The following is a 27,857-nucleotide window of genomic DNA, read 5'->3' on the forward strand; positions in this document are numbered from 1 at the left end:
ACTTCCCGTGGCGGGGCTACGTCACTTCCTCTTAAGCGCGGCGTGTGGCCGGGGCGTCCGCACGAGCGTTCAACATGCGGATTGAGAAGTGTTATTTCTGTTCGGGTCCTATTTACCCAGGCCACGGCATGATGTTCGTTCGCAACGATTGCAAGGTGAGACGGCCGGGAGTAGCGCGCGCTCCGCTGCGTTCCCTCCGGGCTGACGCCGCGCCCGCTCGGCGCGGGGTTCCTCTGCCTCTGCGTGGGGTTTGGTCTAGGATTTCGGCTCGTGGGGCTGGTTTTGCTAGCGGCTCCGACCTCGACCTCCCTCTTGGGGAAGGTTCTCCTGCCGGCGTCGCGACCGGAGCTGGTCACTAGGCCGCCGTTGGGCGAGGCTGGCTGCGATGAGGTTGAGGCGCCGTCGGGGAAGCTGGGAGTCTGTTTGCCCACTTTTGTACATGGGCCACGTTCTTCAGTTCGGTAAACTTTGTTGAACGCATGCCGGGTTAAGCATCATTGCTGAGGTCCGCGTCTGTACAGATGAATAAGATTTGGGGTCGGCCATAGTCTGTAGCGGTTGATAGAAATGTTGCATATGGCTTAATAGTAGAGTTATGTATTATGAAGCTGTTGGAGGTGTTTTGGAGAGGGTCGTCTGTAGAAAGGCACAGAAAGGAAGTGACGTTTATCCTGGATCTTGCGTTTTGCTTAAGAACGTGAGGAGAAGGCAATCTAGGTGGAAGGAAAACGAACAGTTTGAGCAAAGGCACAGAGGGGGAGCAGCTACTTCTCTGTTTAGGGAAGTGACGGATTGTAGATGGTAATAGAGGCTTGGGGTAGGGCTATAATGAAGTACGGTTTCCACTGAATGTGTATCACTTTTTCATCATCATGAAATCGAAAGATCATAAGTTGGGGACCGTCTGTATAAGGCCTCTGTGTGAAAGACTTCATGAGTGATACATGAATTTGCCTTTCATACCGGAATGGATCTCATTCCTCTGTTTAACACATTGTTTCTCAGAATTAGACCTCTCTTGTATTTGCTTCGGAATCACTGGACACTCGTAGATAATACTGATTCCTGGTTTCCACCAGATCTATTGAATTGGAATCTCTGGGGAGAGAGGAAGAGGAGCTAGGAATCTATATTCAGTGAGGTGATTTTGACATGCTAAAGAACTACAGTTCCTGTTTAATCACCTTATGTCTGTATTCTACATGAAAGATATTGACCTCACTAAATTAGGAGTAAGGGGTCTTGCCAAAAGTGTGGGACCAAAGCGATATTTGGAAACTTGAAAGAGCATGTAAAAGATTTTTTTTTTTTTTTTTTTTTTTTTTTTTGCGGTACGCGGGCCTCTCACTGTTGTGGCCTCTCCCGTTGTGGAGAACAGGCTCCGGACGCGCAGGCTCAGCGGCCATGGCTCACGGGCCTAGCCGCTTCGTGGCATGTGGGGATCTTCCCGGACCGGGGCACGCACCCGTGTCCCCTGCATCCGGCAGGCGGATTCTCAACCACTGCGTCACCATGGTTGAATTTATGGTTTTTCTCAGGGTATATGCCAGTAGTGGGATTGCTGGGTCATATGGTAGTTCTATTTTTAGTTTTTTTAAGGAACCCTCAATAGTGTTCTCCCCTAGTGGTTGTATCAATTTACATTCCCACCAACAGTGCAGGAGGGTTTCCCTTTTCACCACACCCTTTCCAGCATTATTGTTTCTAGATATTTTGCTAATGGCCATTCTGACCAGTGTGAGGTAATACCTCATTGTAGTTTTGACTTGCATTTCTCTAGTAATTAGTGATGTTGAGCATCTTTTCATGTGCATCTTGGCCATCTGTATGTATGTCTTCCTTGGTGAAGTGTCTATTTAGGTCTTCCACGCATTTTTTTTTTTTTTTTTTTTCACGGTACGCAGGCCTCTCACTGTTGTGGCCTTTCCCGTTGCGGAGAACAGGCTCCGGACGCGCAGGCTTAGCGGCCATGGCTCACGGGCCTAGCCGCTCCGTGGCATGTGGGATCTTCCCGGACCGGGGCACGAGCCCGTGTCCCCTGCATCGGCAGGTGGACTCTCAACCACTGCGTCACCAGGGGAGCCCAAAAGATTTTTAATTCCTGCTCTCAGGAACATGACAAAGAATTTATAGCAATGAATGAAATGATTGTCAGGTTGGGGTGTAATGCCCAATGGGGTGGGCATTATGGCTTTGTGGATGATTTGGTCATCATGACTATGATTTTTGTCCATCAGTGTTTGTCAGCTGGGTATGGGAATTAGAAAGGATGATGGGAGCTATCTAGAGTTGTATGTTGATCTGGCAGACACAGTGGAAGTTCAAGTTGATGAGGAAGTCTATATTGCTAGCAAGGATAGTGTTCAATTAGCTGGGAGCTAGCTTGCTGTAGGGAAGACCAGTGTATCCAGAACAGAGTTGATTGGGGAAATAAGTAGAGGCCCTGAAGCACTAATGAAGAACAGGTACCTCATTTTTTTCTTTGTTGATGATTCCGAAATCTTTATTCTCTTAGTTCCAGGTCTGAATTTTTCCGCTTGACAGGGAAATCCTGTTTGTACTTAACAGTGAGCCTACTGAGAGTGTTCCTTATTACCCTCAATCTTTTTGCTCTCTGAATTGATACTGTTCATCCACCTAGACAGTTCTGCTAGAAACTGAGAGTCATCTTTGAATCTTTCACCGTTTATATCTAGCTATAGGTTCTATCCATTCTGCCTTTGCAAAGGAGAGTGGTGTCTTAGCTTTCTTTCTGCCCACCTGCCCCTGGGTCCAGATTAGGCACTTGTCGCTTTTTGTAGCCTCCTAACTAGTCTTTCTGCATTTATGCTCTTAGCTTTTGGGACCATCTTTCATAGAAACCTCCCCTCTTATGCTTCTCAGGTAGTTTCTTAAGAGTAGAATTAGTGTATTACTGCTCCGTATTTTCATAGTTTGCAAACAGGAAAAATATACATACTCTTAAGGTGTGCTTAATAAATGTTTGTTGCATTAGTGGCATAAGAACTTGAAGATGTGGCATAAGAACTTGAAGGTGCTGAAGAACTTTGAGGCTCAGATGGATCATTTGTGTGCATGTTGAAGACTGAGGATGATGCCAGAGGACTAGGGTAAAAGGGAGATTTGAGTCTATGAAGCTTTGTCTCACACATAATCGTTTACCACCTACCCCACCATAGATTTAACGACTTCCTTAATGTGTACTTGCATATTACTTTATACTTGATTATTGTGTATAGTTATATCTCATTGTTTATATCCTAGTCCGTTCTTTATCTCTCTTGTTTGCAAAATGAGATTTTACCACATTGCTAGACTAAGCTTTCTCAACGTAGGGCGTCATGTTTTAATTATTCTTGTATCTAGTACAACATCCAGCACATAGTAGCTGCTCTTTATTTGGGGATGAATCCTCATCCCATTTTCAATGACTCCAGTCTCTTCAGATAATTCATTGTGCTTTTCAGGTGACGTCTGTTAGGTATGGAGTTCAAGTAGACTTGCCTGTAACTTCCCATTGGCTCTCTTTGGAACCGAGGAGACCTGGGACAAGTTCAGGCCTCTCATTAGGTATATCTCAGAAATGGGGATTTGTTTAGGAGTTATCTAGTAGGTATTTAAACATTGAAGGCTTTTACTTAAAAAAGGTAATAGTACTTTGGCTGAAAATACTCAAAGAAATTTTACCAGTAATGATTTTACAGCGAGTTATTCCAGAAGACTACCATATTCTCCTATTTTCTGGTTGGTTTGAAATTAATTCAAGAATGTAGACATGCTTTTACTCAAGTCTCCCAGGAGAGGGCTCTCCATGAGGTCAGGGCTTAGATCAGATTGATCTGGTATTGACCATTTTTAAGAAAACTATGTCCTAGTGTGTTTAGTGACCTATTTGAAGGTCTCCATAGAACAAAGTGTATATAAAATGAAAAGTATTTTGGTTTGTGATATACGCGAGTGTGTGTGTGTGTGTGTGTGTGTGTGTGTGAGAGAGTGTGTATATTAGCTTGAAATGGTGATACCTTATTTTGACCTTTTTTTTTAATGGGTCACATTTTCTAGGTATGATAATTCAACTTAATTTTCTTTGCCAAGATCTACAAACACAATTACTTTTTCTCTTCAGATTTCCTCTAGTAATACACACAAATTTCAATGTGTTCTAAGACAAAGTAACCAAAATGATACATTTTAGACTTATAAATGAGTCCCAATAAGCCATTTCAGGAGCATGTTGAATGATCATTAAATTGTAACACTATTAAAGGATCACATCTTTTGGGATGAAAGTGAAGAATTTAGAGTAGTGAAGAATCTTCCTAGTAGATCTCTGAATAAATTCTTTAGAAAACAAATCTATAGTCCAGTTTTAGTTGCTTTTTGAAATTATTTTGTGCAGTGGTGGAAAGAACCAAAGGAAGTTTCAGAATGGTTGTTTGAAACTTTTAACCCCTTCCCCCCATTGAGGTATTTAGAAAGTGAATTTTGAGAATTCTGAATTGCAAAGGGATTTAAATAAATGACTTTCCTTAAAACTGTTCCCTTCATTCAAGATCATTTGTAAGGTTTTACTATTATTCTATAAAAATGGTCGGTTTTTTTTTTTTCGGTACGCGGGCCTCTCACTGTTGTGGCCTCTCCCGTTGCGGAGCACAGGCTGCGGACGCGCAGGCTCAGCGGCCATGGCTCACGGGCCCAGCCCACTCCGCGGCATGTGGGATCCTCCCGGACAGGGGCACAAAACCCGTGTCCCCTGCATCGGCACGCGGACTCTCAACCACTGTGCCACCAGGGAAGCCCTACAAATTTCCTTTTTAGCACTGCTTTCCCTGCATCCCTTACACTTTTGGTAGGCTTTGTTATTTTCATTCATGTCAAAATATTTTCTAATTTCCCTTGTGATTTCTTCTTTGCACCCTTGATTGTTTGAGTGCATTGTTTAATTTCCACATATTTGTGAATTTTCCAGATTTTTTTCTGTGATTGATTTCAGTTTCATTCTGTTGTGGTCAGAGAACATACTTTGTATTATTTTAGTCTTTTCAAATTTATTGAGACTTGTTTTGTGTCCTAAAATTATGGTCTGTCTTGGAGAATGTTGCATGTGCAGTTGGGAAGAATGTATGTTCTACTGTTGAGTGGAGAGTTCTACTGATGTCTGTTATGTCTGGTTGTTTTATAGCATTGTTCAAGTCCTCTGTTTCCTTACTGATCGTTTTGTTCTGACCATTATTGAAAGTGGGGTGTTTGAAGTTTCCAATTGTTACTGTGGAACTATTTCTTCCTTCAATTCTGTTGGTGTTTTTTTTTTCTTTTGGTGCATATATATATATATATATATATATATATATATATATTTTATTGAAGTGTAGTTGATTTACAATGTTGTGGTAGTTTCTGGTGTACAGCACAGTGATTCAGTTATATATTATACATATATATTACATTTTTTTCATATTCTTTTCCATTATGATTTATTACAGGATATTGAATATAGTTCCCTGTGCTATGCAATAGGACCTTGTTGTTTATTCATTCTGTTGGGTTGGCCAAAAAGTTCGTTTGGTTAATGTATGCATTTAATAAAGTTCTTGGTGAAAATGAAAAATGTGTTTTATTTTTACTTAAAACCGAATGAACTTTGTGGCCAACTCAGTGTATATAATAGTTTGCATCTGCTAGTCCCAAACTCTCAGTCCAACCCTCTCCCACCCCCACACCCCCTTCGCAACCACAGGTCTGTTCTCTATGCCTGTGAGTCTTTTTCTGTTTCATAGATAAGTTCATTTGTGTCATATTTTAGATTCCACACATAAGTGATATCCTATGGTATTTGTCCTTTTCTTTCTGACGTACTTCACTTAGTAGGATTATCTCTAGGTCCATCCATGTAGCTGCAAATGGCATTATTTCATTCTTTTTTATATTCCATTGTGTATATATGTGTGTGTGTATACATATATAATGTCTCTCACATCTTCTTTATCCACTCATCTATCTGTAGCAATTTAGGTTGTTTCCATGTCTTGGCTATTGTGAACAGTGCTGCTATGAACATAGGAGTGCATCTATCTTTTTGAATTATAGTTTTGTCCGGATATTTGCCCAGGAGGTAGCAATTGCTGGATCATATGGCAACTCTGCTTTTAGTTTTTTTTTTTTTTAAACATCTTTATTGGGGTATAATTGCTTTACAATGGTGTGTTAGTTTCTGCTTTATAACAAAGTGAATCAGCTATACATATACATATGTTCCCATATGTCTTCCCTCTTGCGTCTCCCTCCCTCCCACTCTCCCCATCCCACCCCTCCAGGCTGTCACAAAGCACCGAGCTAATATCCCTGTGCCTTGCGGCTGCTTCCCCCTAGCTATCTACCTTACTACGTTTGTTAGTGTGTATATGTCCATGACTCTCTCTCGCCCTGTCATAACTCACCCTTCCCCCTCCCCATATCCTCAACTCCATTCTCCAGTAGGTCTGCGTCTTTATTCCTGTCTTACTCCTAGGTTCTTCATGACATTTTTTTCCCTTAAATTCCATATATATGTGTTAGCATACGGTATTTGTCTTTTTCTTTCTGACTCACTTCACTCTGTATGACAGACTCTAGGTCTATCCATCTCATTACAAATAGCTCAACTTCATTTCTTTTTAAGGCTGAGTAATATTCCATTGTGTATATGTGCCACATCTTCTTTATCCATTCATCCAATGATGGGCGCTTAGGTTGTTTCCATCTCTGGGCTATTGTAAATAGAGCTGCAATGAACATTTTGGTACATGACTCTTTTTGAATTTTGGTTTTCTCAGGGTATATGCCCAGTAGTGGGATTGCTGGGTCATATGGTAATTCTATTTGTAGTTTTCTAAGGAACCTCATACTGTTCTCCACAGTGGCTGAACCAATTCACATTCCCACCAGCAGTGCAAGAGTGTCCCCTTTTCTCCACACCCTCTCCAGCATTTATTGTTTCTAGATTTTTTGATGATGGCCATTCTGATTGGTGTGAGATGATATCTCATTGTAGTTTTGATTTGCATTTCTCTAATGATTAATGATGTTGAGCATTCTTTCATGTGTTTGTTGGCATTCTGTATATCTTCTTTGGAGAAATGTCTATTTAGGTCTTCTGCCCATTTTTGGATGGGGCTTTTTGTTTTTTGTTATTGAGCTGCATGAGCTGCTTGTAAATTTTGGAGATTAATCCTTTGTCAGTTGCTTCATTTGCAAATGTTTTCTCCCATTCTGAGGGTTGTCTTTTGGTCTTGATTATGGTTTCCTTGCTGTGCAAAAGCTTTGAAGTTTCATTAGGTCCCATTTGTTTATTTTTGTTTTTATTTCCATTACTCTAGGAGGTGGGTCAGAAAGGATCTTGCTGTGATTTATGTCATAGAGTGTTCTTCCTATGTTTTCCTCTAAGAGTTTGATAGTTTCTGGCCTTACATTTAGGTCTTTAATCCATTTTGAGCTTATTTTTGTGTATGGTGTTAGGGAGTGATCTAATCTCATACTTTTACATGTACCTGTCCAGTTTTCCCAGCACCATTTATTGAAGAGGCTGTCCTTTCTCCACTGTACATTCCTGCCTCCTTTATCAAAGATAAGGTGTCCATATGTGCGTGGTTTATCTCTGGCTTTCTATCCTGTTCCACTGATCTTTCTGTTTTTGGGCCAGTACCATACTGTCTTGATTACTGTTGCTTTGTAGTATAGTCTGAAGTCAGGGAGCCTGATTCCACCAGCTCCTTTTTTCGTTCTCAAGATTGCTTTGGCTATTCGGGGTCTTTTGTGTTTCCATACAAATTGTGAAATTTTTTGTTCTAGTTCTGTGAAAAATGCCAGTGGTAGTTTGATAGGGATTGCATTGAATCTGTAGATTGCTTTGGGTAGTAGAGTCATTTTCACAATGTTGATTCTTCCCATCCAAGAACATGGTATATCTCTCCATCTATTTGTATCATCTTTAATTTCTTTCATCAGTGTCTTATAATTTTCTGCATACAGGTCTTCCGTCTCCTTAGGTAGGTTTATTCCTAGATATTTTATTCTTTTTGTTGCAATGGTAAATGGGAGTGTTTTCTTGATTTCACTTTCAGATTTTTCATCATTAGTATATAGGAATGCCAGAGATTTCTGTGCATTAATTTTGTATCCTGCTACTTTAACCAAATTCATTGATTAGCTCTAGTAGTTTTCTGGTAGCATCTTTAGGATTCTCTATGTATAGTATCATGTCATCTGCAAACAGTGACAGCTTTACTTCTTCTTTTCCGATTTGGACTCCTTTTATTTCCTTTTCTTCTCTGATTGCTGTGGCTAAAACTTCCAAAACTATGTTGAATAAGAGTGGTGAGAGTGGGCAACCTTGTCCTGTTCCTGATCTTAGTGGAAATGAAGATCTGAACTGAAAAGTTTTTCACCATTGAGGATGATGTTTGCTGTGGGCTTGTCATATATGGCCTTTATTATGTTGAGGAAAGTTCCCTCTATGCCTACTTTCTGGAGGGTTTTTATCATAAATGGGTGTTGAATTTTGTCGAAGGCTTTCTCTGCATCTATTGAGATGATCATATGGTTTTTCTCCTTCAATTTGTTAATATGGTTTATCACATTGATTTGCGTATATTGAAGAATCCTTGCATTCCTGGAATAAACCCCACTTGATCATGGTGTATGATCCTTTTAATGTGCTGTTGGATTCTGTTTGCTAGTATTTTGTTGAGGATTTTTGCATCTATGTTCATCAGTGATATTGGCCTGTGGTTTTCTTTCTTTGTGACATCCTTGTCTGGTTTTGGTATCAAGGTGATGGTGGCCTCATAGAAGGAATTTGGGAGTGTTTCCTCCCTCTGCTATATTTTGGAAGAGTTTGAGAAGGATAGGTGTTAGCTCTTCTCTAAACGTTTGATAGAATTCACCTGTGAAGCCATCTGGTCCTGGGCTTTTGTTTGTTGGAAGATTTTTAATCACAGTTTCAATTTCAGTGCTTGTGATTGTTCTGTTCATATTTTCTATTTCTTCCTGATTCAGTCTTGGCAGGTTGTGCATTTCTAAGAATTTGTCCATTTCTTCCAGATTGTCCATTTTATTGGCATAGAGTTGCTTGTAGTAATCTCTCATGATTTTTTTATTTCTGCAGTGTCAGTTGTTACTTCTCCTTTTTCATTTCTAATTCTATTGATTTGAGTCTTCTCCTTTTTTTTCTTGATGAGTCTGGCTAGTGGTTTATCAATTTTGTTTATCTTCTCAAAGAAACCAGCTTTTAGTTTTATTGATCTTTGCTATTGTTTCCTTCATTTCTTTTTCATTTATTTCTGATCTGATTTTTATGATTTCTTTCCTTCTGCTAGCTTTGGGGTTTTTTTGTTCTTCTTTCTCTAATTGCTTGAGGTGCAAGGTTAGGTTGTTTATTCGAGATGTTTCCTGCTTCTTAAGGTGGGCTTGTATTGCTATAAACTTCCTCCTTAGAACTGCTTTTGCTGCATCCCATAGCTTTTGGGTCGTTGTGTCTCCATTGTCATTTGTTTCTAGGTATTTTTTTATTTCCTCTTTGATTTCTTCAGTGATCACTTCATTATTAAGTAGTGTATTGTTTAGCCTCCATGTGTTTGTATTTTTTACAATCTTTTCCTGTAGTTGATATCTAGTCTCATGGCGTTGTGGTCAGAAAAGATACTTGATACAATTTCAGTTTTCTTAAATTTACCAAGGCTTGATTTGTGACCCAAGATATGATCTGTCCTGGAGAATGTTCCATGAGCACTTGAGAAAAATGTGTATTCTGTTGTTTTTGGATGGAGTGTCCTATAAATATCAATTAAGTCCATCTTGTTTAATGTATCATTTAAAGCTTGTGTTTCCTTATTTATTTTCATTTTGGATGATCTGTCCATTGGTGAAAGTGGGGTGTTAAAGTCCCCTACTATGAATGTGTTACTGTCGATCTCCCCTTTTATGGCTGTTAGTATTTGCCTTATGTATTGAGGTGCTCCTATGTTGGGTGCATAAATATTTACAATTGTTATATCTTCTTCTTGGATCGATCCCTTGATCATTATGTAGTGTCCTTCTTTGTCCCTTTTAATAGTCCTTATTTTAAAGTCTATTTTGTCTGATATGAGAATTGCTACTCCAGCTTTCTTTTGGTTTCCATTTGCATGGAATATCTTTTTCCATCCCCTTACTTTCAGTCTGTATGTGTCTCTAGGTCTGAAGTGGGTCTCTTGTAGACAGCATATATAAGGGTCTTGTTTTTGTATCCATTCAGCCAATCTGTGTCTTTTGGTGGGAGCATTTAGTCCATTTACATTTAAGGTAATTATCGATATGTATGTTCCTACTCCCATTTTCTATATTGTTTTGGGTTCGTTATTATAGGTCGTTTCCTTCTCTTGTGTTTCTTGTCTAGAGAAGTTCCTTTAGCATTTGTTGTAAAGCTGGTTTGGTGGTGCTGAACTTTCTCAGCTTTTGCTTGTCTGTAAAGGTTTTAATTTCTCCATCAAATCTGAATGAGATCCTTGCTGGGTAGAGTAGTCCTGGTTGCAGGTTTTTCTCCTTCATCACTTTCAGTATGTCCTGCCACTCCCTTCTGGCTTGTAGGGTTTCTGCTGAGAGATCAGCTGTTAACCTTATGGGGATTCCCTTGTGTGTTATTTGTTGTTTTTCCCTTGCTGCTTTTAATATGCTTTCTTTGTATTTAATTTTTGACAGTTTGATTAATATGTGTCTTGGCGTATTTCTCCTTGTATTTATCCTGTATGGGACTCTCTGTGCTTCCTGGACTTGATTAACTATTTCCTTTCCCATATTAGGGAAGTTTTCAACTATAATCTCTTCAAATATTTTCTCAGTCCCTTTCTTTTTTCTTCTTCTGGAACCCCTATAATTCGAATGTTGGTGCGTTTCATGTTGTCCCAGAGGTCTCTGAGACTGTCCTCAGTTCTTTTCATTCTTTTTTCTTTATTCTGCTCTGCAGTAGTTATTTCCACTACTTTATCTTCCAGGTCACTCATCCGTTCTTCTGCCTCAGTTATTCTGCTATTGATCCTATCTAGAGTACTTTTAATTTCATTTATTGCATTGTTCATCGTTGCTTGTTTCATCTTTATGTCTTCTAGGTCCTTGTTAACTGTTTCTTGCATTTTGTCCATTCTCCTTCCAAGATTTCGGATCATCCTTACTATCATTATTCTGAATTCTTTTTCAGGTAGATTGCCTATTTCCTCTTCATTTGTTAGGTCTGGTGGGTTTTTATCTTGCTCCTTCATCTGCTGTGTGTTTTTCTGTCTTCTCATTTTGCTTATCTTACTGTGTTTGGGGTCTCCTTTTTGCAGGCTGCACGTTCGTAGTTCCCGTTGTTTTTGATGTCTGTCTCCAGTGGCTAAGGTTGTTTCAGTGGGTTGTGTAGGCTTCCTGGTGGAGGGGACTAGTGCCTGTGTTGTGCTGGATGAGGCTGGATCTTGTCTCTCTAGTGGGCAGGTTCACGTCTGGTGGTGTGTTTTGGGGTGTCTGTGGCCTTATTATGATTTTAGGCAGCCTCTCTGCTAATGGGTGGGGTTGTGTTCCTGTTTTGCTAGTTGTTTGGCATAGGTTGTCCAGCACTGTGGCTTGCTGGTCGTTGAGTGAAGCTGGGTGCTGGTGTTAAGATGGAGATCTCTGGGAGATTTCCACCGTTTAATATTATGTGGAGCTGGGAGGTCTCTTGTTGACCAGTGTCCTGAAGTTGGCTCTCCTACCTCAGAGGCAGAGCCCTGACTCCTGGGCTGGAGCACCAAGAGCCTTTCATCCACACGGCTCAGAATAAAAGGGAGAAAAAGTAGAGAGAATTAGTAGAAGTATGAGGAAAGAAAGAAGGAAAGGAGGAAAGGAAGGAAGGAAGAAGGAAGCAAAGAAGGAAAGAAAGGAGGGAGGGAGGGAGGGAGGAAGGAAGGAAGGGAGGAGGGAAAGAAGGAGAAAATGTAGAGAGAATTAGTAGAAGTATGAGGAAAGAAAGAAGGAAAGGAGGGAAGGAAGGAAGAAAGAAGGAAAGAAAGGAGGGAGGGAGGGAAGGAGGAAGGAAGGAAGGGAGGAGGGAAAGAAGGAGAAAATGTAGAGAGAATTAGTAGAAGTATGAGGAAAGAAAGAAGGAAAGGAGGAAAGGAAGGAAGGAAGAAAGAAGCAAAGAAGGAAAGAAAGGGAGGGAGGGAGGAAGGAAGGAAGGGAGGAGGGAAAGAAGGAGAAAATGTAGAGAGAATTAGTAGAAGTATGAGGAAAGAAAGGAAAGGAGGGAAGGAAGGAAGGAAGAAAGAAGCAAAGAAGGAAAGAAAGGGAGGGAGGGAGGGAGGAAGGAAGGAAGGGAGGAGGGAAAGAAGGAGAAAATGTAGAGAGAATTAGTAGAAGTATGAGGAAAGAAAGAAGGAAAGGAGGACAGGAAGGAAGGAAGAAAGAAGCAAAGAAGGAAAGAAAGGGAGGGAGGGAGGAAGGGAGGAGGGAAAGAAGGAGAAAATGTAGAGAGAATTAGAAGTATGAGGAAAGAAAGAAGGAAAGGAGGAAAGGAAGGAAGGAAGAATGAAGCAAAGAAGGAAAGAAAGGAGGGAGGGAGGGAGGAAGGAAGGAAGGAGGGAAAGAAGGAAAAAAAGAAAGAAGATACAGTAAAAATAAAATAAAGTATAATATAGTTATTGAATTAAAAAATATTTAGAAAAAAAAAAAAGGGACGGATAGACCCTTAGGACAAATGTTGGAAGCAAAGCTATACAGAGAAAATCTTACACAGAAGCATACACATACACACCTTCACAAAAAGAGGTAAAGGGGGAAAAATCATAAATCCTGCTCCCTGAGACCACCTCCTCAATTTGGGGTGATTCGTTGTCTAAAGGAGGGAGGGAAGGAAGGAAAGAAAGAAAGAACGAAGGTAAAGTATAATAAAGTTATTACAATTAAACTTAATTATTAAGAAAAAGAATTTTTAAAAAAAAGTCATGGACGGATAGAGCCCTAGGACAAATGGTGGAAGCTAGAGTATACAGACTAGATGTCACACAGGAGCATACACGTACACCTTCACAAAAAGAGGAAAAGGGAAAAAAATCATAGATTTCGCTCCTAAATTCCACCTCTTCAATTTGGGATCATTCCTTGTCTATTCAGGTATTCCACAGATGCAGGGTATATCAAGTTGATTGTGGAGCTTTAATCCGCTGCTTCTGTGGCTGCTGGGAGAGATTTCCCTTTCTCTTCTTTGTTCTCACAGCTCACAGGAGCTCAGCTTTGGATTTGGCCCTGCCTCTGCGTGTAGGTCGCTGGAGGGCGTCTGTTTTTTGCTCAGACAGGACGGGGTTAAAGGAGCTGCTGATTCGGGGTATCCGGCTCACTCAGGCCGGGGGTTGGGGGATGGGGGAAGGAGGGGCACTGCGTGCGGGGCGGGCCTGCGGCGGCAGAGGCCGGTGTGACGTTGCACCAGCCTGAGACCCGCCGTGCGTACTCCCGGGGAAGTTGTCCCTGGATCCCGGGAACCTGGCAGTGGCGGGCTGCACAGGCTCCGCGGAAGAGGGGTGTGGAGAGTGACCTGTGCTCGTAAACAGGCCCCTTGGTGGCGGCAGCAGCAGCCTTAGCGTCTCCCGCCCGTCTCTGGGGTCTGCGGTTTTAGCCGCGGCTCGCGCCCGTCTCTGGGGTTTGCGCTTTCAGCCGCGGCTCGCGCCCGTCTCTGGGGTTCGCGCTTTTAGCCGCGGCTCGCGCCCGTCTCTGGAGATCCTTTAAGCAGCGCTCTTAAACCCCTCTCCTCGCGCACCAGGAAACAAAGAGGGAAGAAAAAGTCTCTTGCCTCTTCGGCAGGTGCAGGCTTTTCCCCGAACTCCCTCCCGGCTAGTCGTGGTGCACTAACCCCTTCAGGCTATGCTCAAGCAGCCAACCCCAGTCGTCTCCCTGAGCTCCGTCCAAAACCGAAACCTGAGCCTCAGCTCGCAGCCCCGCCCGCCCCGGTGGGTGAGCAGCAAGCCTCTCGGGTTGGTGAGTGCCGGTCGGCACCGATCGTCTTTGCAGGAATCTCCCCGCTTTGCCCTCCGCACCCGTCGCTGTGCACTACTCCGCGGTCCTGAAGCTCCCCCCGCCGCCTCCCGCAGTCTCCGCCCGCGGAGGGGCTTCCTAGTGTGTGGAAACTTTTCCTCCTTCACAGCTCCCTCCCACTGGTGCAGGTGCCGTCCTTATTCTTTTGTCTCTGTTTTTTCTTTTTTCTTTTGCCCTACCCAGGTACGTGGGGAGTTTCTTGCCTTTTGGGAGCTCTGAGGTCTTCTGCCAGCCTTCAGTAGGTGTTCTGTAGGAGTTGTTCCACGTGTAGATGTATTTCTGGTGTATCCGTGGGGAGGAAGGCGATCTCCGCGTCTTACTCTTCCTTCATCTTCCCACAAAACTGCTTTTAGTTTTTTGAGGAACCTCCATACTGTTCTCCATAGTGGCTGCACCAATGTACTTTCACACCAACAGTGTAGGAAGGTTTGCTTTCTCCACACCCTCTCCAGCATTTGTTATCTGTAGACTTTTTTTTTTTTTGCGGTACGCAGGCCTCTCACTGTTGTGGCCTCTCCCGTGTGGAGCACAGGCTCCGGACGTGCAGGCTCAGCGGCCATGGCTCACGGGCCTAGCCGCTCCGCGGCATGTGGGATCTTCCCGGACCGTGGCACGAACCCGTGTCACCTTCATCGGCAGGTGGACTCTCAACCACTGCGCCACCAGGGAAGCCCATCTGTAGCCTTCTTTAATGATGGCCATTCTGACTGGTGTGACGTGGTACCTCACTGTAGTTTTGATTTGCATTTCTCTAATAATTAGCCATGTTGAGCATCTTTTCATGTTCCTGTTGGCCATCTGTATGTCATCTTTGGAGAAATGTCTGTTTAGATCTTCTGCCCATGTTTTGCTTGGGTTGTTTGTTTTTTTGTTATTGAGTTGTATGAGCTATTGGTATATTTTGGAAATTAAGCCCTTGTTGGTCACATCAATTGCAAATATTTTCTCCCAGTCTGTATGTTGTCTTTTCATTTTGCTTATGGTTTCCTTTGCTGTGCAAAAGCTTGTAAGTTTGATTAGGTCCCATTTGTTTATTTTTGCTTTTATTTCTATTGCCTTGGTAGACTGACCTAATAAAACATTGGTACGATTTATGTCAGAAATTTTTGCCTGTGTTCTCTTCTAGGAGTTTTATGGTGTCATGTCTTATGTTTAAGTCTTTAAGCCATTTTGAGTTTATTTTTGTGTACGGTGTGAGGGTGTGTTGTAACTTCATTGATTTACATGCAGGTGCATATATGTTTTAAATTATATCTTCATGTTGGATTGACCCTTTTATCATTTTATGATGTCCTTTTTTCTTTTGTAACAATTTTTCTTAAGACTTATTTTGCCTGATATTAGTATAACTACTAGTATAGTTATACTATATAAACAATATAACTACCGTTAGGCTGTCCTGTAGACAGCATATAGATGGATCTTTTTTTAAAATAATATTTTATTTTTGGCTGCATTGGGTCTTTGTTGGTGCATGCGGGCTTTCTCTGGTTGCAGGGAGCAGGGGCTATTATTCTTTGTTGCAGTACGTGGGCTTCTCATTGCGGTGGCTTTTCTTGTTGCAGAGCACGGACTCTAGGCTCATGGGCTTCAGTAGCTGTGGCTTGTGGGCTCTAGAGCGCAGGCTCAGTAATTGTGGTGCACAGGCTTAGTTGCTCCGTGGCATGTGGGATCTTCCCGGACCAGGGCTTGAACCTGTGTCCCCTGCATTGGCAGGTGGATTCTTAACCACTGCGCCACCAGGGAAGTCCCAGGATGGATCATTTTTTAAAATTCATCCTGCCAATTTCTGCCTTTTCATTAGAGAAGTTGATTTATTTACGTTTAAAGTAATTACCAGTAAGGAAGGACTTCTGCCATTTTTATTATTTGTTTTCTATGTCATGTCTTTTTTGTTCCTCAATTCTTATTACTGTCTTACTTTATGACTGCTTTTTCTGTAGTGTACTGTTGCGATTCCCTTCTTGTTTCTTTGTCTGTATATTTTTAGTTTTAGTAACTTTCTTAATGGTTACTCTGGTGACTACAATTAATCTTAATTTCCAGTGATGTAGATTTATAATTATTGTTTTATACAATTGTCTTTTAAATTAAATCTTTTGAAAAAAGAGGAGTCACTAACTAGAAATTCATTAATACTGACCTTTATAGTCACCTATTTAGTTACCTTTACTGGTGTTATTTCTTCTTGTGGATTCAAACTGGTGTTCTTTATTTCTTCTTGTGGATTCAAGTTACTGCCCATTGTCCTTTCATTTCGGCCTGAAGGACTCCCTTTAGCATTTCTTGTAGGGCACTGGCAACAAACTCTAAATTCGTTTTTATTGAGGTGAGATTTACATAACATAAAATTTACCATCTTATTTTTATTAAGTTATAATTGACGTACATTAGTTCCATGTGTACAACATAATGATTTGGTATTTATATACATTGTGAAATGGTCACCACAGTAAGTCTAGTTAACATTTGTCACCATTACCTTGTTACAGAATTTATTTTACTGTGATGAGAACTGTTAAAATCTACTGTTAGCAACTTTCAAATATGCAATACAGTCTATTAACTGTAGTCGTCATGCTGTATATTACATCCCCATGACTTATTTTTTTTATAACTGGAAGTTTGTATCTTCTGACTCCCTTCACCCATTTTGCCCACCTCTCCCCCTTCCCTCAGTCTCTAACCACCACCAATTTATTCTCTGTATCTGTGAGCTTTGTGTTTTTGTTTTTTTAGATCCCACATGTAAGTGATATCATACATACGGTATTTGTCTTCCTCTGTCTGCTTATTTTACCTAGCATAATGCCCTCAAGATCCATCCATGTTGTAAACAGCAAGATTTCCTTCCTTTTTTCTTTGGCTGTGCCATGTGGCTTGTGGGATCTTAGTTCCCCAACCAGGGATCGAACCCGGGCCCCCTGCCATGGAAGCACCCAGTCCTAACCACTGGACCACCAGGGAATTCCCAAGATTTCCTTCTTTTTTATGATTGAATAATGTTCCATTATATATATATGTCATATTTACAGTGGCATGAATAGTATTTTATTGTATATATACACATTTTTTCTTTGTCCATTTATCTCTAGATGCACACTTAGGTTGTTTCCATATCTTGACTATTGTAAGTAATGCTGCAATGAACATAGACATGCATATATCTTTTCAAATTAGTATTTCTGTGTTCTTTGGGTAAATACCCAGAAGTGGAATAACTGGATCACATAGTAGTTCTGTTCTTTTTCTGAAGCATTTCCATAACGTTTTCCATAGTGACTGCAGCACTTTACAATCCCACCAACAATTACAAGTGTTCCCTTTTCTCCACATCCTCTCCAACACTTGTTACTTCTTGTCTTTTTGAAAATAGCCATTCTAACTGTGGTTTTGATTTTCATTTCTCTGATTAGTGATGTTGAGCATCTTGTTATGTACCTGTTGGCCATCTTCTTTTTTAGGAAAGTGTCTATTCAGGTCTTCTGCCCATTTTTTAATTGTATTGGTTGTTTGTTTGCTATTGAATAGTATGAGTTCTTTACATATTTTGGATATTAACCCTTTATCAGATATATGATATGCAAATATTTTATCCCATTCAGTAGGTTGCCTTTTCATTTTTTGTTTTTGTTTTGCGGTCCTCTCACTGTTGTGGCCTCTCCCGCTGCGGAGCACAGGCTCCGGACGCGCAGGCTCAGCGGCCATGGCTCACGGGCCCAGCAGCTCCGTGGCATGTGGGATCTTCCCAGACCGGGGCACAAACCCGTGTCCCCTGCATCGGCAGGCGGACTCTCAACCACTGCGCCACCAGGGACGCCCCAATGGTCGTTTTTAACCATATTTTTGGGGCCCCCAATCTTTAGTTGTGATGCTGTTTTAGTCAAAAAATAGTTCAATTTCCATTTTATGTGATATGTCTCACACATTTCTAAATGCTGTTTTGAGTTTGAGTAAGTAGAAGCAGTTGTGAGTGAGAACTATTGTTACTTCTCAGACTTTATAGTATATTTTGTTTGGTAGGATAACATCCTGTGGTATAAAATTTTTTAATATTGACTTTTCACTATTTTAACACTTTTCTTGTAGGTGTTCAGATTCTGTAAATCCAAGTGTCATAAAAACTTTAAAAAGAAGCGCAATCCTCGCAAGGTCAGGTGGACCAAAGCATTCCGGAAAGCAGCTGGTAAAGAGCTCACAGTGGTGAGTACGGTTAGCTATCAGTATCGTTTTTACAGTTTTCAAAATTTTAACTTTTGGGTGGGAGATGTGATTTCATTAACTCTAACAAGGCTTCTTATAGAATGGTTAATGAGTGACTTATTTGCATTTGGGTTTGGTAATCTCATTCTCACATGATCCTCAGAACCATAAATCTGTAGAATTCTGAAAAGGAAAAAAATTCCTAATCTAGTTTGTGAAAGTGATTTTTCTTATTCTCGAAAAAGTATTTTTAGCTCTTGCAACAAGGGGAGAATTATTTAAATGGATTGAAGTTGGAAATTGCTACTTAAGGGTTTTGAAAGGAGGTTAAGAGATTAAAGGGTTTTTGACTAGCAGTGAGGGTTCAGATGAGGTTTGTAGTAGACTCATTTATCAGTTTCTTGATTTCTTTAGCAGGACTCTGTGTCTGAGAGCAGAGAGCTTAGTTCATAATGGCAGTGTAAGGAGGAATAGTGAGGAATCAGGGGTGAGGGAGTTCCATGGGGCAAGCCCCCACCATCATATTGCTGTTAATTGAGTTGGTGTAAGGACCTGGTGAAGCTGATCTGCACTCGATCCTTAAAAAGGGAGGAGGGGAAGCTGCTGCACAGGCTACCTTTGAGGGAGGGAGAGCTTTCAACTGTCCCCTTCCGCCGGACTTCCCCTTCCCCCAAACCCATGACTCTTTCCCACCTCGCCACTCCTTAAAGACAGTATCTTAGTAGTTGCTATGAAGCCCTTTGCTGTCTTTCTCGACACCTGAGGTTCTTCAGTGAACATAAAGAATATTTTTTGACAACACATAAGGCCAAATCATAATTGTCACAAAAGTAATTTTCACTGTGGACGAATAGATATGTTGCGTCTCAAATACAGGTGGCAACTGTATGAGTGAAGAAAGGATGCCGGGTCATAGTCATTTGCTGGTGACCACTTACCTTATCATGGCTGAGGTTACTGGGATCTGAACAGAGGCATGTGTATATAAATCTGTGATCCGAACAGAGGCATGTGTATATAAATGAAATAGCCAAGTGCAGAGTTAATGCTGTTCCACATGCCAGAGTCTGATAGATTTGAAAACTAAGAAATATCTGTAGTTTTTCCAAAATTATTTTGCATGTTTTGAGATAAACAGGATTGTTAATTGTCAAAATATCAACTATATTTGGAGGGGACTAAGGAATTTCAGGCTGAAGCTTACATCATGCAGAGTAGTACCACGTTATTTGAAGATGTGGTTTCAACTCTGTGCTGTAACAAAGGTTTATAGGTCTTGAAATATATAAACATGCTAGGTATTTTTGTTGAACCATATGCGGTCCTCAGTGTTTGACTTTTTGATCTATGGGAAAAGGAAATTTCATATGGTTCAAACTAATATAAAGTTTTCTGGCTGTGAGTCTCATCTAGGAATAGGAAATTAGGGGAATAGGAAATTAGGGAAGTTTTTTAGTTCGTTTATAATCCCCATGATTGTTATAGGCCCCTATGAGGGATGGTGGTGATCCTCTCCCCTCCCTTTGAGAATCACTCCTACATAGACAGACGTTTTCAATAGGGCTGTCTTGTACATCGTGGTATTTAAAGGAGAAAAAGGTTGAAAACTTGTATCCTCTGGGATCACCCCGGGGGAAATCTTAATATGTGCCCATAGCTTGAAACACTTAGAACTTTTGTGAAAAGGAGAAAAAGTTTTAAGAAATGCTTCCTTTCTACCTCTCTTAAAACCGTATTTCTCTTCTTCTTACAGGATAATTCATTTGAATTTGAAAAACGTAGAAATGAACCTGTCAGATACCAGCGAGAGCTGTGGAATAAAACCAGTAAGTCACAAGGACTACCGGGGATTTTCAGGAGACACTGGTTTGGGGTATTACTGTAACTTTAATATCAGTTGGTTGTTTAAATATTAAATTTCTTCTTTTCATCAGTTAGCTTTTATACTTTGATCCTTATTTTAATGGCTCTGTTGTATTTGTGGGTTTTTTTAATAAGCTATCCCAAATCCTTTTCAGAATTGGCTGATGTATCCATTATAAAAATGACATAATTATTAAATTTGATATTACTTGAAGTGCCTACACAGAAATATAAAAACATTCAAATATCTGGGGAAAAAAATAGAGATGTAGAATACTTTTGGGGGGTGAGTGTGGCATAGTTAAAATATACAAAAAACCTAACACACTTTACAAGTTTAGATAATTTGGTTTCGGGATATAAGTATTGTTTTCTGTATATCTAATAAAACTTAGTGATTCTGTAAAGTTAAAAAGTACAGCATGTAAGGTGATAATTACAAATTTTCTAAGAGAACTTCTAAGTGCTTGACTTGGGTAAAAATGAAGCTATAGGCTACTGAAACTAAAAGCAGTAATGTTTAATTCTTATCTACCTACCTACCTATCTATCTCTGTTTTGTTTACTTATTTAAGTAAGCAGAGGCTTTAATGTAGTAAAACGTAGTTCCTTAAGCTAGCTTGTAGATTCCACTACGTCTCTATGTGTGTTTGTTTGAGGCCCTTGGCCCTGCCTTTTCTCCTTCCCCCATGCCTGCTTATGCGGCCTTCAGCCATTTCTAGTCTTGGGTGTGGAGGTGATGTAGTTTGTTAACTAGAAGTCTCTAAGACTTAGAATTCTACCAACTTTATTGGTGTCTAATGGATTATTGGCAGGGCATACTTTTCAACACCTTTTCACCAGTTAGTCACAAGACTTCAGAGGAAGAGTTGGAAAGTTATGGGCCTTTGTAGTAGCATTTGACACCCTCTAAAGCCTTGTTTATCTTCCTGAACTGTGTGGAAAAATCAGAGTCCCAATGGGGAATAAGTATTCTGCCCCTTGGTGTGCTTGTTTGGTTTTTTTATCTTTTTAAAAAATAAGGTCTTTCCCTTCTGTTCTGTAATTAGAGGAGGAGTTAATTTCTGATTAGCAGTTGGTTTTATTGGGTTTATTTAGTAAGGAAATAACACTGATTCAAACGCAAGGATTTCTGAAGAGATTAATAGGATTTTTAAATTGAGATTATAATTGACATATTAGTTTCAGGTGCACAGCACAATGATTTGATATTTGTGTATATTGTGAAATGATCACCAAGGTAAGTCTGGTTAACATCTATACCATACATAGCTGATTTTCATAGGATTATTAAATTGATTCCTAAAGGTACTCTTGGCAGGGACATTATTGGAAGACCCTAAAGCGTTTCTGGACCCCATTGAGTTTTATTTCACTTTGGCCTTTGTTTTCTTTTTTGTTACTACTTGAAGATAGCAGCTCCAGACCATTTTTACCTATAACTACTTTTACTTGATGGGTATTCAGCTTGATATGGAAACTAAGGTACATATTTTAGTCATCTGTGGATCTTCAGTTACTAAGATCCTCTGTGCTGGTATCATGCTGTTTATGTTGTTCCTGAGAAATACTGTGTGTTCTCTAAGATGTTGTCTCCTTTACCAATAACCACTGACTCTAGCATACGAAGATGAACAGGGCATACACAGTCCCTGATCTCTCAGTGCATTTTACTGAGTATTTTATTGTTTCTGTTAAGACAGTAATTGGTTTAGGTATTATCACGGAGTCTCATTCATTTGCCCCACTCAGATCCACAGACTACACTTTTAAGAATCTGGATTGGGAATTGTGCTATTTAGTGTGGTAGCCACTAGCCCCAGGGGCTACTGAGCAATTAAAATGTGACTAGCGTGAATTGAGATGTTCTGTAAATATAAAATACATGCTGGATTTTGAATACTTAGTATGAAAACAAGCATAAGAGACCTCAGTAATAAGTTTTTATATTAATTACATGTTGAAATGATAGTATTTTGGCTATGTTGGGTTAAACAAAATCTATCTTAAATTTAATTTCAAACTGTTCCTTTTTACTTTAAAAAAGTGGCTACTAGAAAATTCTAAATTACATATGTGATTTATCTTACATTGGACAGTGCTGATATAGATTCTAGAGTAGTTGGACTCAACTCCCTTATAGCCAAGGCTCCTCTACACATTTTCTGAAACAGTTGGATTTTAGTGGTTAAGAACGTGGCAGATTGACTGGTTCATTCTACCAGTATTCATCATGTGCAGATCATATCCTAGGCACTTGAAGAAAAAGTGGCTTTTATGACAAGGTAGAGTCTATTTATGGAGATGACAAGCTAAGAATGGGATTAACTGCCATTAATCCAAGTTCTCTGTAGAATAAATTTGAAAAGCGTTGGACTGGTTTCAAGTACAAGAAAAATTTAGTAGTAAAGGCTTTTGCAAAATAAAAGAGAAATGATACGTGGGAAAGAGTCAACAGTGATATCAGCCAAGGGTGCATACCTTTGTCAGCTATTTTAGTAGGAATTGTTTTTGAGGTGAGTTTTTTGTTGAGTTTAATCCACTTCTTAGCCACAGTAAAGTAGTGATTGTTAAAGCTCCTGTTGGTTATAATCATCCTGCTTGAATGAATGTACATAAATTTGTTAACATTTATGAATTTTAACATATATGAATTTTTTTTGTAGTTGATGCAATGAAGAGAGTTGAAGAGATCAAACAGAAACGCCAGGCTACATTTATAATGAACAGGTATGAATATTTAAAATACCTTTATTTTCATGTAACTTCAAACTTTCAAAAACTGGCAAGATAGTATAAAGAAGTCTTGTATATTCTGTTAGCATTTTGCCAAATTTACTTTAACTCTGTGCGCAGTAAGTTGAAGACATGATACCTTTTCCTCCTAAGTATGCTTCTCTCTCTCTCTCATCTATATATATATCCTAAAAATAGTATGTTCTTTTTCTCTGGGATTTTAAAATTGAGATATAATTGACACACGACATTAGTTTCAGGTGTACAGCATAAGAACATGCTCTTAATAACCACAGTATAGTTAAATCAGAACATTAACACTGCTAAAATACTACAGACCTTACTAGATTTACCTGTTGTTCCAATAATGTCCTTCATAGCAGAAAATCCTGGATCATACATTACATTTAGTGGTCATATCTCCTCAAGCTCCTTTAATCCAAACAGTTTCTCACCTTTGTCTTAGATGACATTGGCCTGTTTGAAGAGTACAGGTCAGTCATTTCATAGAATGTTCCCCGGTTTTTGTTTGATGTTTTCTTCGTGATTAGATTCAGGTCCCTTTGGCCAGAACATCATAGAAGTGTGTCCCCCTTAAGCACCCCAGCAGAGGCACCTGTTGTCCCTTACTGGTGATGTTAACTTTCATTGCTTGGTTAAAGTAGTGTCTGCCAGTTTTCTCCACTGGAAAGTTACTGTTTTTCCCCCCTTTTTAATCAGTATATATCTTGAGGGAGACACATTGAGACTCAGCAAAGAGCCTGTTACTCCTCAAACTGATACCTACTGGTTTTCGCATCCATTAGCGTTCTGCCTGAATCTGTTATTACTGTGATTACTGTGATTGTTGCCAAATGGTGGTTTTTCTGATTTCATCATTTCTTCTCCGTTTATTAGTTGACCTTCTTATCTAAGAAACAGCATTTTCCTTTTTCCCCAGTTCCAAAATTTATTCTTTTATTCATTTATTCACATCATATCTGTGTGTATTCATTAATTCATTGTATTCCATGAGTTATAATCCTTTGTCATTATTTTGATGTTCTAAGTGCCCCAAGTTGGCCAGTGAGAATTCCTTCAGGCAGGCTGTGTGTCATTTTGACAGTACCTCACCATTCTTTGAGTCCTTTCTTGCTTTTTGCTTTATGGCTAATAAGATTTTCCCTGCCCCAGCTTGGAATTGGCCATTTCTTTAGAAGGGGCATCGCTTTTGATCTAGTCATAGAAAAGCATGCGTCAACAGCTTTCTGGCTTAAAAAAAAAATTTTTTTTTTTATTTTTTAAAGCATTACAAAAAAGGACCCAAATGCTTGAGAACTAGTCTGTTAGCTTTTTTTGTTGAATGTCTTGTGTTTTGTGCTCTTGTAATTACTGAATGATTTAAAAAATTAGGTAACACAGAGACTACAAATCTTTCTCCTCAAATAGAGAACACAGACACTTTAATAATTAGAGATTCTTACTCTGTGTAATCTCTGAGACTTGTTAATTCTTTGTTTCAATCACATCCCTTCATTCACTGAGCAAATATCTTTTCAACCCCTGTTTTATTCCTGACTAGGTGCTAAGAATACAGTGAATGAACAAATTGGGAGTGCAGGAATCATGTTTAAGCTAATTAGGAACAAGAAATGAATTGTGTTCCCATTGCTCATTTGTGTGGCTAACTTAATACAATTTTTACAAATTAGGAATTAATGTCTTTCTTTTAAAGAGATTTTAGTAACTGAAATTTTGGCCTTTATCCTAGGTTGAAGAAAAATAAAGAACTACAGAAAGTTCAGGACATTAAAGAAGTGAAGCAAAACATCCATCTTATCCGGGCCCCTCTTGCAGGTAAGTACTGCATTGTGCAGGAGTTCTCTGCCTTAAGTAGAGAAATGAAAAATCTGGATTGTTGTGGTCCATGTAATTGGGTACCAACCAACTTTTTAAGGTTGAATCTTTTCATGTAAGTGTTCTCCCTCATTTATGATATGACTGTTTATAAAAATAATTTAGTCGTGCGTGTTTCCCAGTTCCATCAGTTTATTGCGTAGGGTGTTTCTTTCTCCCTTCGTAAAATCCTAGCTTCCACAAAATCCAGTTAATCAAAAAACGATTTGAGTAATAATTTAATGATGATTTTGCCCTACCTGTTTTGATTAAAGGATAATGTTTTAATAGTAGCTCTCAGACTTCATTTGGTGTGGGAGTTACTTGGGGGACTTAAGTATGTAAACATAGAGGTCTAAGCCACCTTGAGTTTGGACCTCTGTTCTTTACTAGCTCTCCAGGTGAGTCTGAGAACTACAGTTCTGTATTCAAAAACCCTCCCTTGTGCTCATGTAACTTACAGTTAGGCACTCACTTAGCAGTTGCTTGTGTGCATCTTTCTTCTGTGAGATGCTAGGAAACCACTCTTTACTCAGGCTGGTAGCCAGAGTACGATCTGTTAAAAAGGAGGAAATTTTGGTGAGATATAGCTATGCCTAAACCTTAGGTAAAGTCAATCCTATAGCCACATATTGGGTAATTTATGCAAAAGTCCTAGCTAGGTTGTTTTGTACCAAATTTTTAAAAAAAAGACAAAATCCTGGAGCATTGTTTCACATATAGATGATATGGACTGACAGACACCCAAAAGAACAATAGGAATGAACCATTGTTACCTAAGTTTTCAGGTAACCCTCTTTGAGGTAGGTAGTACAGTGTTAAGAGCAGAGACCCTGGTTCAAGGTGGCCAGGGTTCACATCCCAGCTTCTTTGTCAAGAGTTAGATCTTTCTTTTTTTTTTTAAGGCAAAGAAAGCAGCTGGAAGACAGAATGGTGCAGAAATTACAACAGGATGTGGACATGGAAGATGTTTCTTAGAACTCTTACTGTCTGTAACCATTTCTATAAGTGCATCTGGAAATCTCCTTTGGCGACATAGAACTTCTAAATTATTGGGGTTTTTTCATATAAGGTCACTCATATGAAAGGGGATTAAGTACTTCCTTCCTACATTGGTCTCTACAGAACGGCAGTGTGGATGCTTGATTGCATCTCAACATTAAGCCTTCACTGAGAGATACACTTTTGTAAGTCATGAAAATTGTTTGTAAATACAGAAGTGAATTGTGGACATAAAATGGTCATGGCATTTGGTTAATGGCACTAGGCAGCATTTATGTAACAATTAATGACAAATTCATGACGAGTTATATATAAAATAAAACTTTCATTGCAGTAAAATATTCCTTTTCTAGAAGGGATATAGCAAGGAACTAACAATCTGTATGATAATTAGCCTCTAGTAATTTCTTTTGGTTTTGGTTTTGGTTTTGGTTTATTAGCTTCTTAGAAGAACATAATGGTCTAATATATTGAAGCCTAATTATGTTGGACCGTTTTGATCTGGTTTTAACTATTGTGATTGATAGGGGATTTGTGGGATGTTGAGGGTGAGTTGAATAGTCTGTTCCTGAAATGGCACTATATAATTTCTACTTTGGAGAATATACTCACTTCGTAGTTGAGATTCCTAGTAGAATAAGCTTTATTTTTCTAGGCGTCCAGTACCTATTTAAATGTTTTGTGTGGTTTTCTTTTTAAAAAACCTCCTTATTGTTTGTGGAAAATTGGACGTATGGGTAACACATTATAGATTATTTGCACATAAAATTGTTTCTGAAGTAAGTGCCTACATATTTATTATTTAAAAGTACTAAACAGAAAGGTATGACGTTTGCTCACACATACTAAGAAGCAGGAGATACATTTAGAGAGAAATGTATACTTTATACTTCATGTTTTCTTATTTTTACATTACTTATGAGTAAGTATGTTTAGAGTATTAGTAACTCAGTTTTTTTTTTTTAGGACAAAAGTTAGAATAAATTCCAAAGTTTTAAGGTTATATAATTATATAGTTATGGCTAAATTTTAATTTTAGTATTAGATAGTAAAAAGTGGACCGATCCACTGGACCACGTGTTAGAAGACCTAAATCCAGTCTTTGTTCTTATTGATAAAATAAAAGCTCATTTGTAAACATTATTGATGCAACATTTAGGGGAAATATGTATGTAAAGACATTTGTAAAATTACTTGAAGTTTTCATTGCATGCTATATTCATGTTTGTTTTAATATAAACTTGTTTAAAATTACATAGTAAAACTAAGTAAAACTTAGTTTCTTAAAACTCAGTAAAACTTACTAAGAAACAAATTTCCTACTGTGCTAGTTAGGGAGCAGCTTAGCTGTTGCTTTGAGATCATTAATTGGGGAAATTGAGCTGAAACAAAGAGGTGACACTGTGTCTCAGGTTTAACATTCAGGCAGTTCTCTTAGCTGTCAGGATTTCATATTATTGTGAGACGCCAGATAAGTATTTGGGTGCAAATGCCATGATTTTATCCACCCACAGCTTTTTAAGCTTGGTTGGACCACTGAGGATGAGTTGTCCCTTTAAAGTTTGCCTGAGAGTGGCGAGGTTCAATGGTTTTAGGCTACTATTGTTTTAGCTTGTCTGGTTGAGACCTCTGCTGGGCAGTTAGCATAAACACAAAAGCGTAAATTGTCCAAACACTCACTACACAGAATATATTCTCTCATTGTTTAAGAACAGCATAGGGCTGGAAGTCATAGAATTTTTTTTAACATGTACCTCTTAAAAAACCTTGTAAGATTGCAGAAAAAAAATTCTCACATAAAAAAAAATCTCATTTCTTAAAAATGGAAACCCTAGGAAGATGTTTGCCCTGTAGAAGAAAGTTTGAGAAGAACTAGCCTATTATCTCATGAAGAAGACAGCATTTTTCTAATTTTATAAATGGCCAAATTTCAGGTATAAAATCTTGCCCCTTAATCACACGGAACAGAAGATGGAAGAGGCAGGGAGTTGTGTTCTTACCAGTCTGTTTCCAGCATTGCCCTGCGTTTATATGGAAGGGATTGATCTAGAGCCTCTCAGATCCCATCTTCACAAGTCCAGGTGTTAGCTGTAACACTCCCTTGACTATACTTTGGTTTCTTCATCTGG

At 39.4% G+C, this 27,857-nt stretch overlaps 1 protein-coding gene across 2 annotated transcripts; it reads left to right on the forward strand.

Annotated features, from left to right (window-relative positions):
• On the forward strand, positions 1-27,857 carry RSL24D1 (ribosomal L24 domain containing 1). 2 transcript variants are annotated; one of them, XM_032624090.1, is made up of 6 exons: positions 1-155; positions 18,139-18,252; positions 20,006-20,078; positions 22,782-22,845; positions 24,602-24,687; positions 25,632-27,857. In XM_032624090.1, exons 1-6 carry the CDS (start codon positions 75-77, stop codon positions 25,763-25,765), a joined length of 552 nt encoding a protein of 183 aa, XP_032479981.1. In that variant the 5' UTR covers positions 1-74; the 3' UTR covers positions 25,766-27,857. The 2 variants fall into 2 exon arrangements, with proteins under 2 accessions (XP_032479981.1, XP_032479982.1); XM_032624091.1 differs by having other exon boundaries at positions 24,602-24,691; positions 25,638-25,704.

This window comes from Phocoena sinus, chromosome 2 (assembly GCF_008692025.1).
Source record: "Phocoena sinus isolate mPhoSin1 chromosome 2, mPhoSin1.pri, whole genome shotgun sequence".
In the NCBI taxonomy this organism is placed as follows: Eukaryota; Metazoa; Chordata; class Mammalia; order Artiodactyla; family Phocoenidae; genus Phocoena; species Phocoena sinus.

Coding starts and splice junctions, on each gene's coding strand:
- RSL24D1 (XM_032624090.1), top strand. CDS start 75: ATGCGGATTGAGAAGTGTTATTTCTGTTCGGGTCCTATTTACCCAGGC. Junction 22,846..24,601: donor GCTACATTTATAATGAACAG/GTATGAATATTT, acceptor CCTTTATCCTAG/GTTGAAGAAAAATAAAGAAC. Junction 24,688..25,631: donor TATCCGGGCCCCTCTTGCAG/GTAAGTACTGCA, acceptor TTTTTTTTTAAG/GCAAAGAAAGCAGCTGGAAG.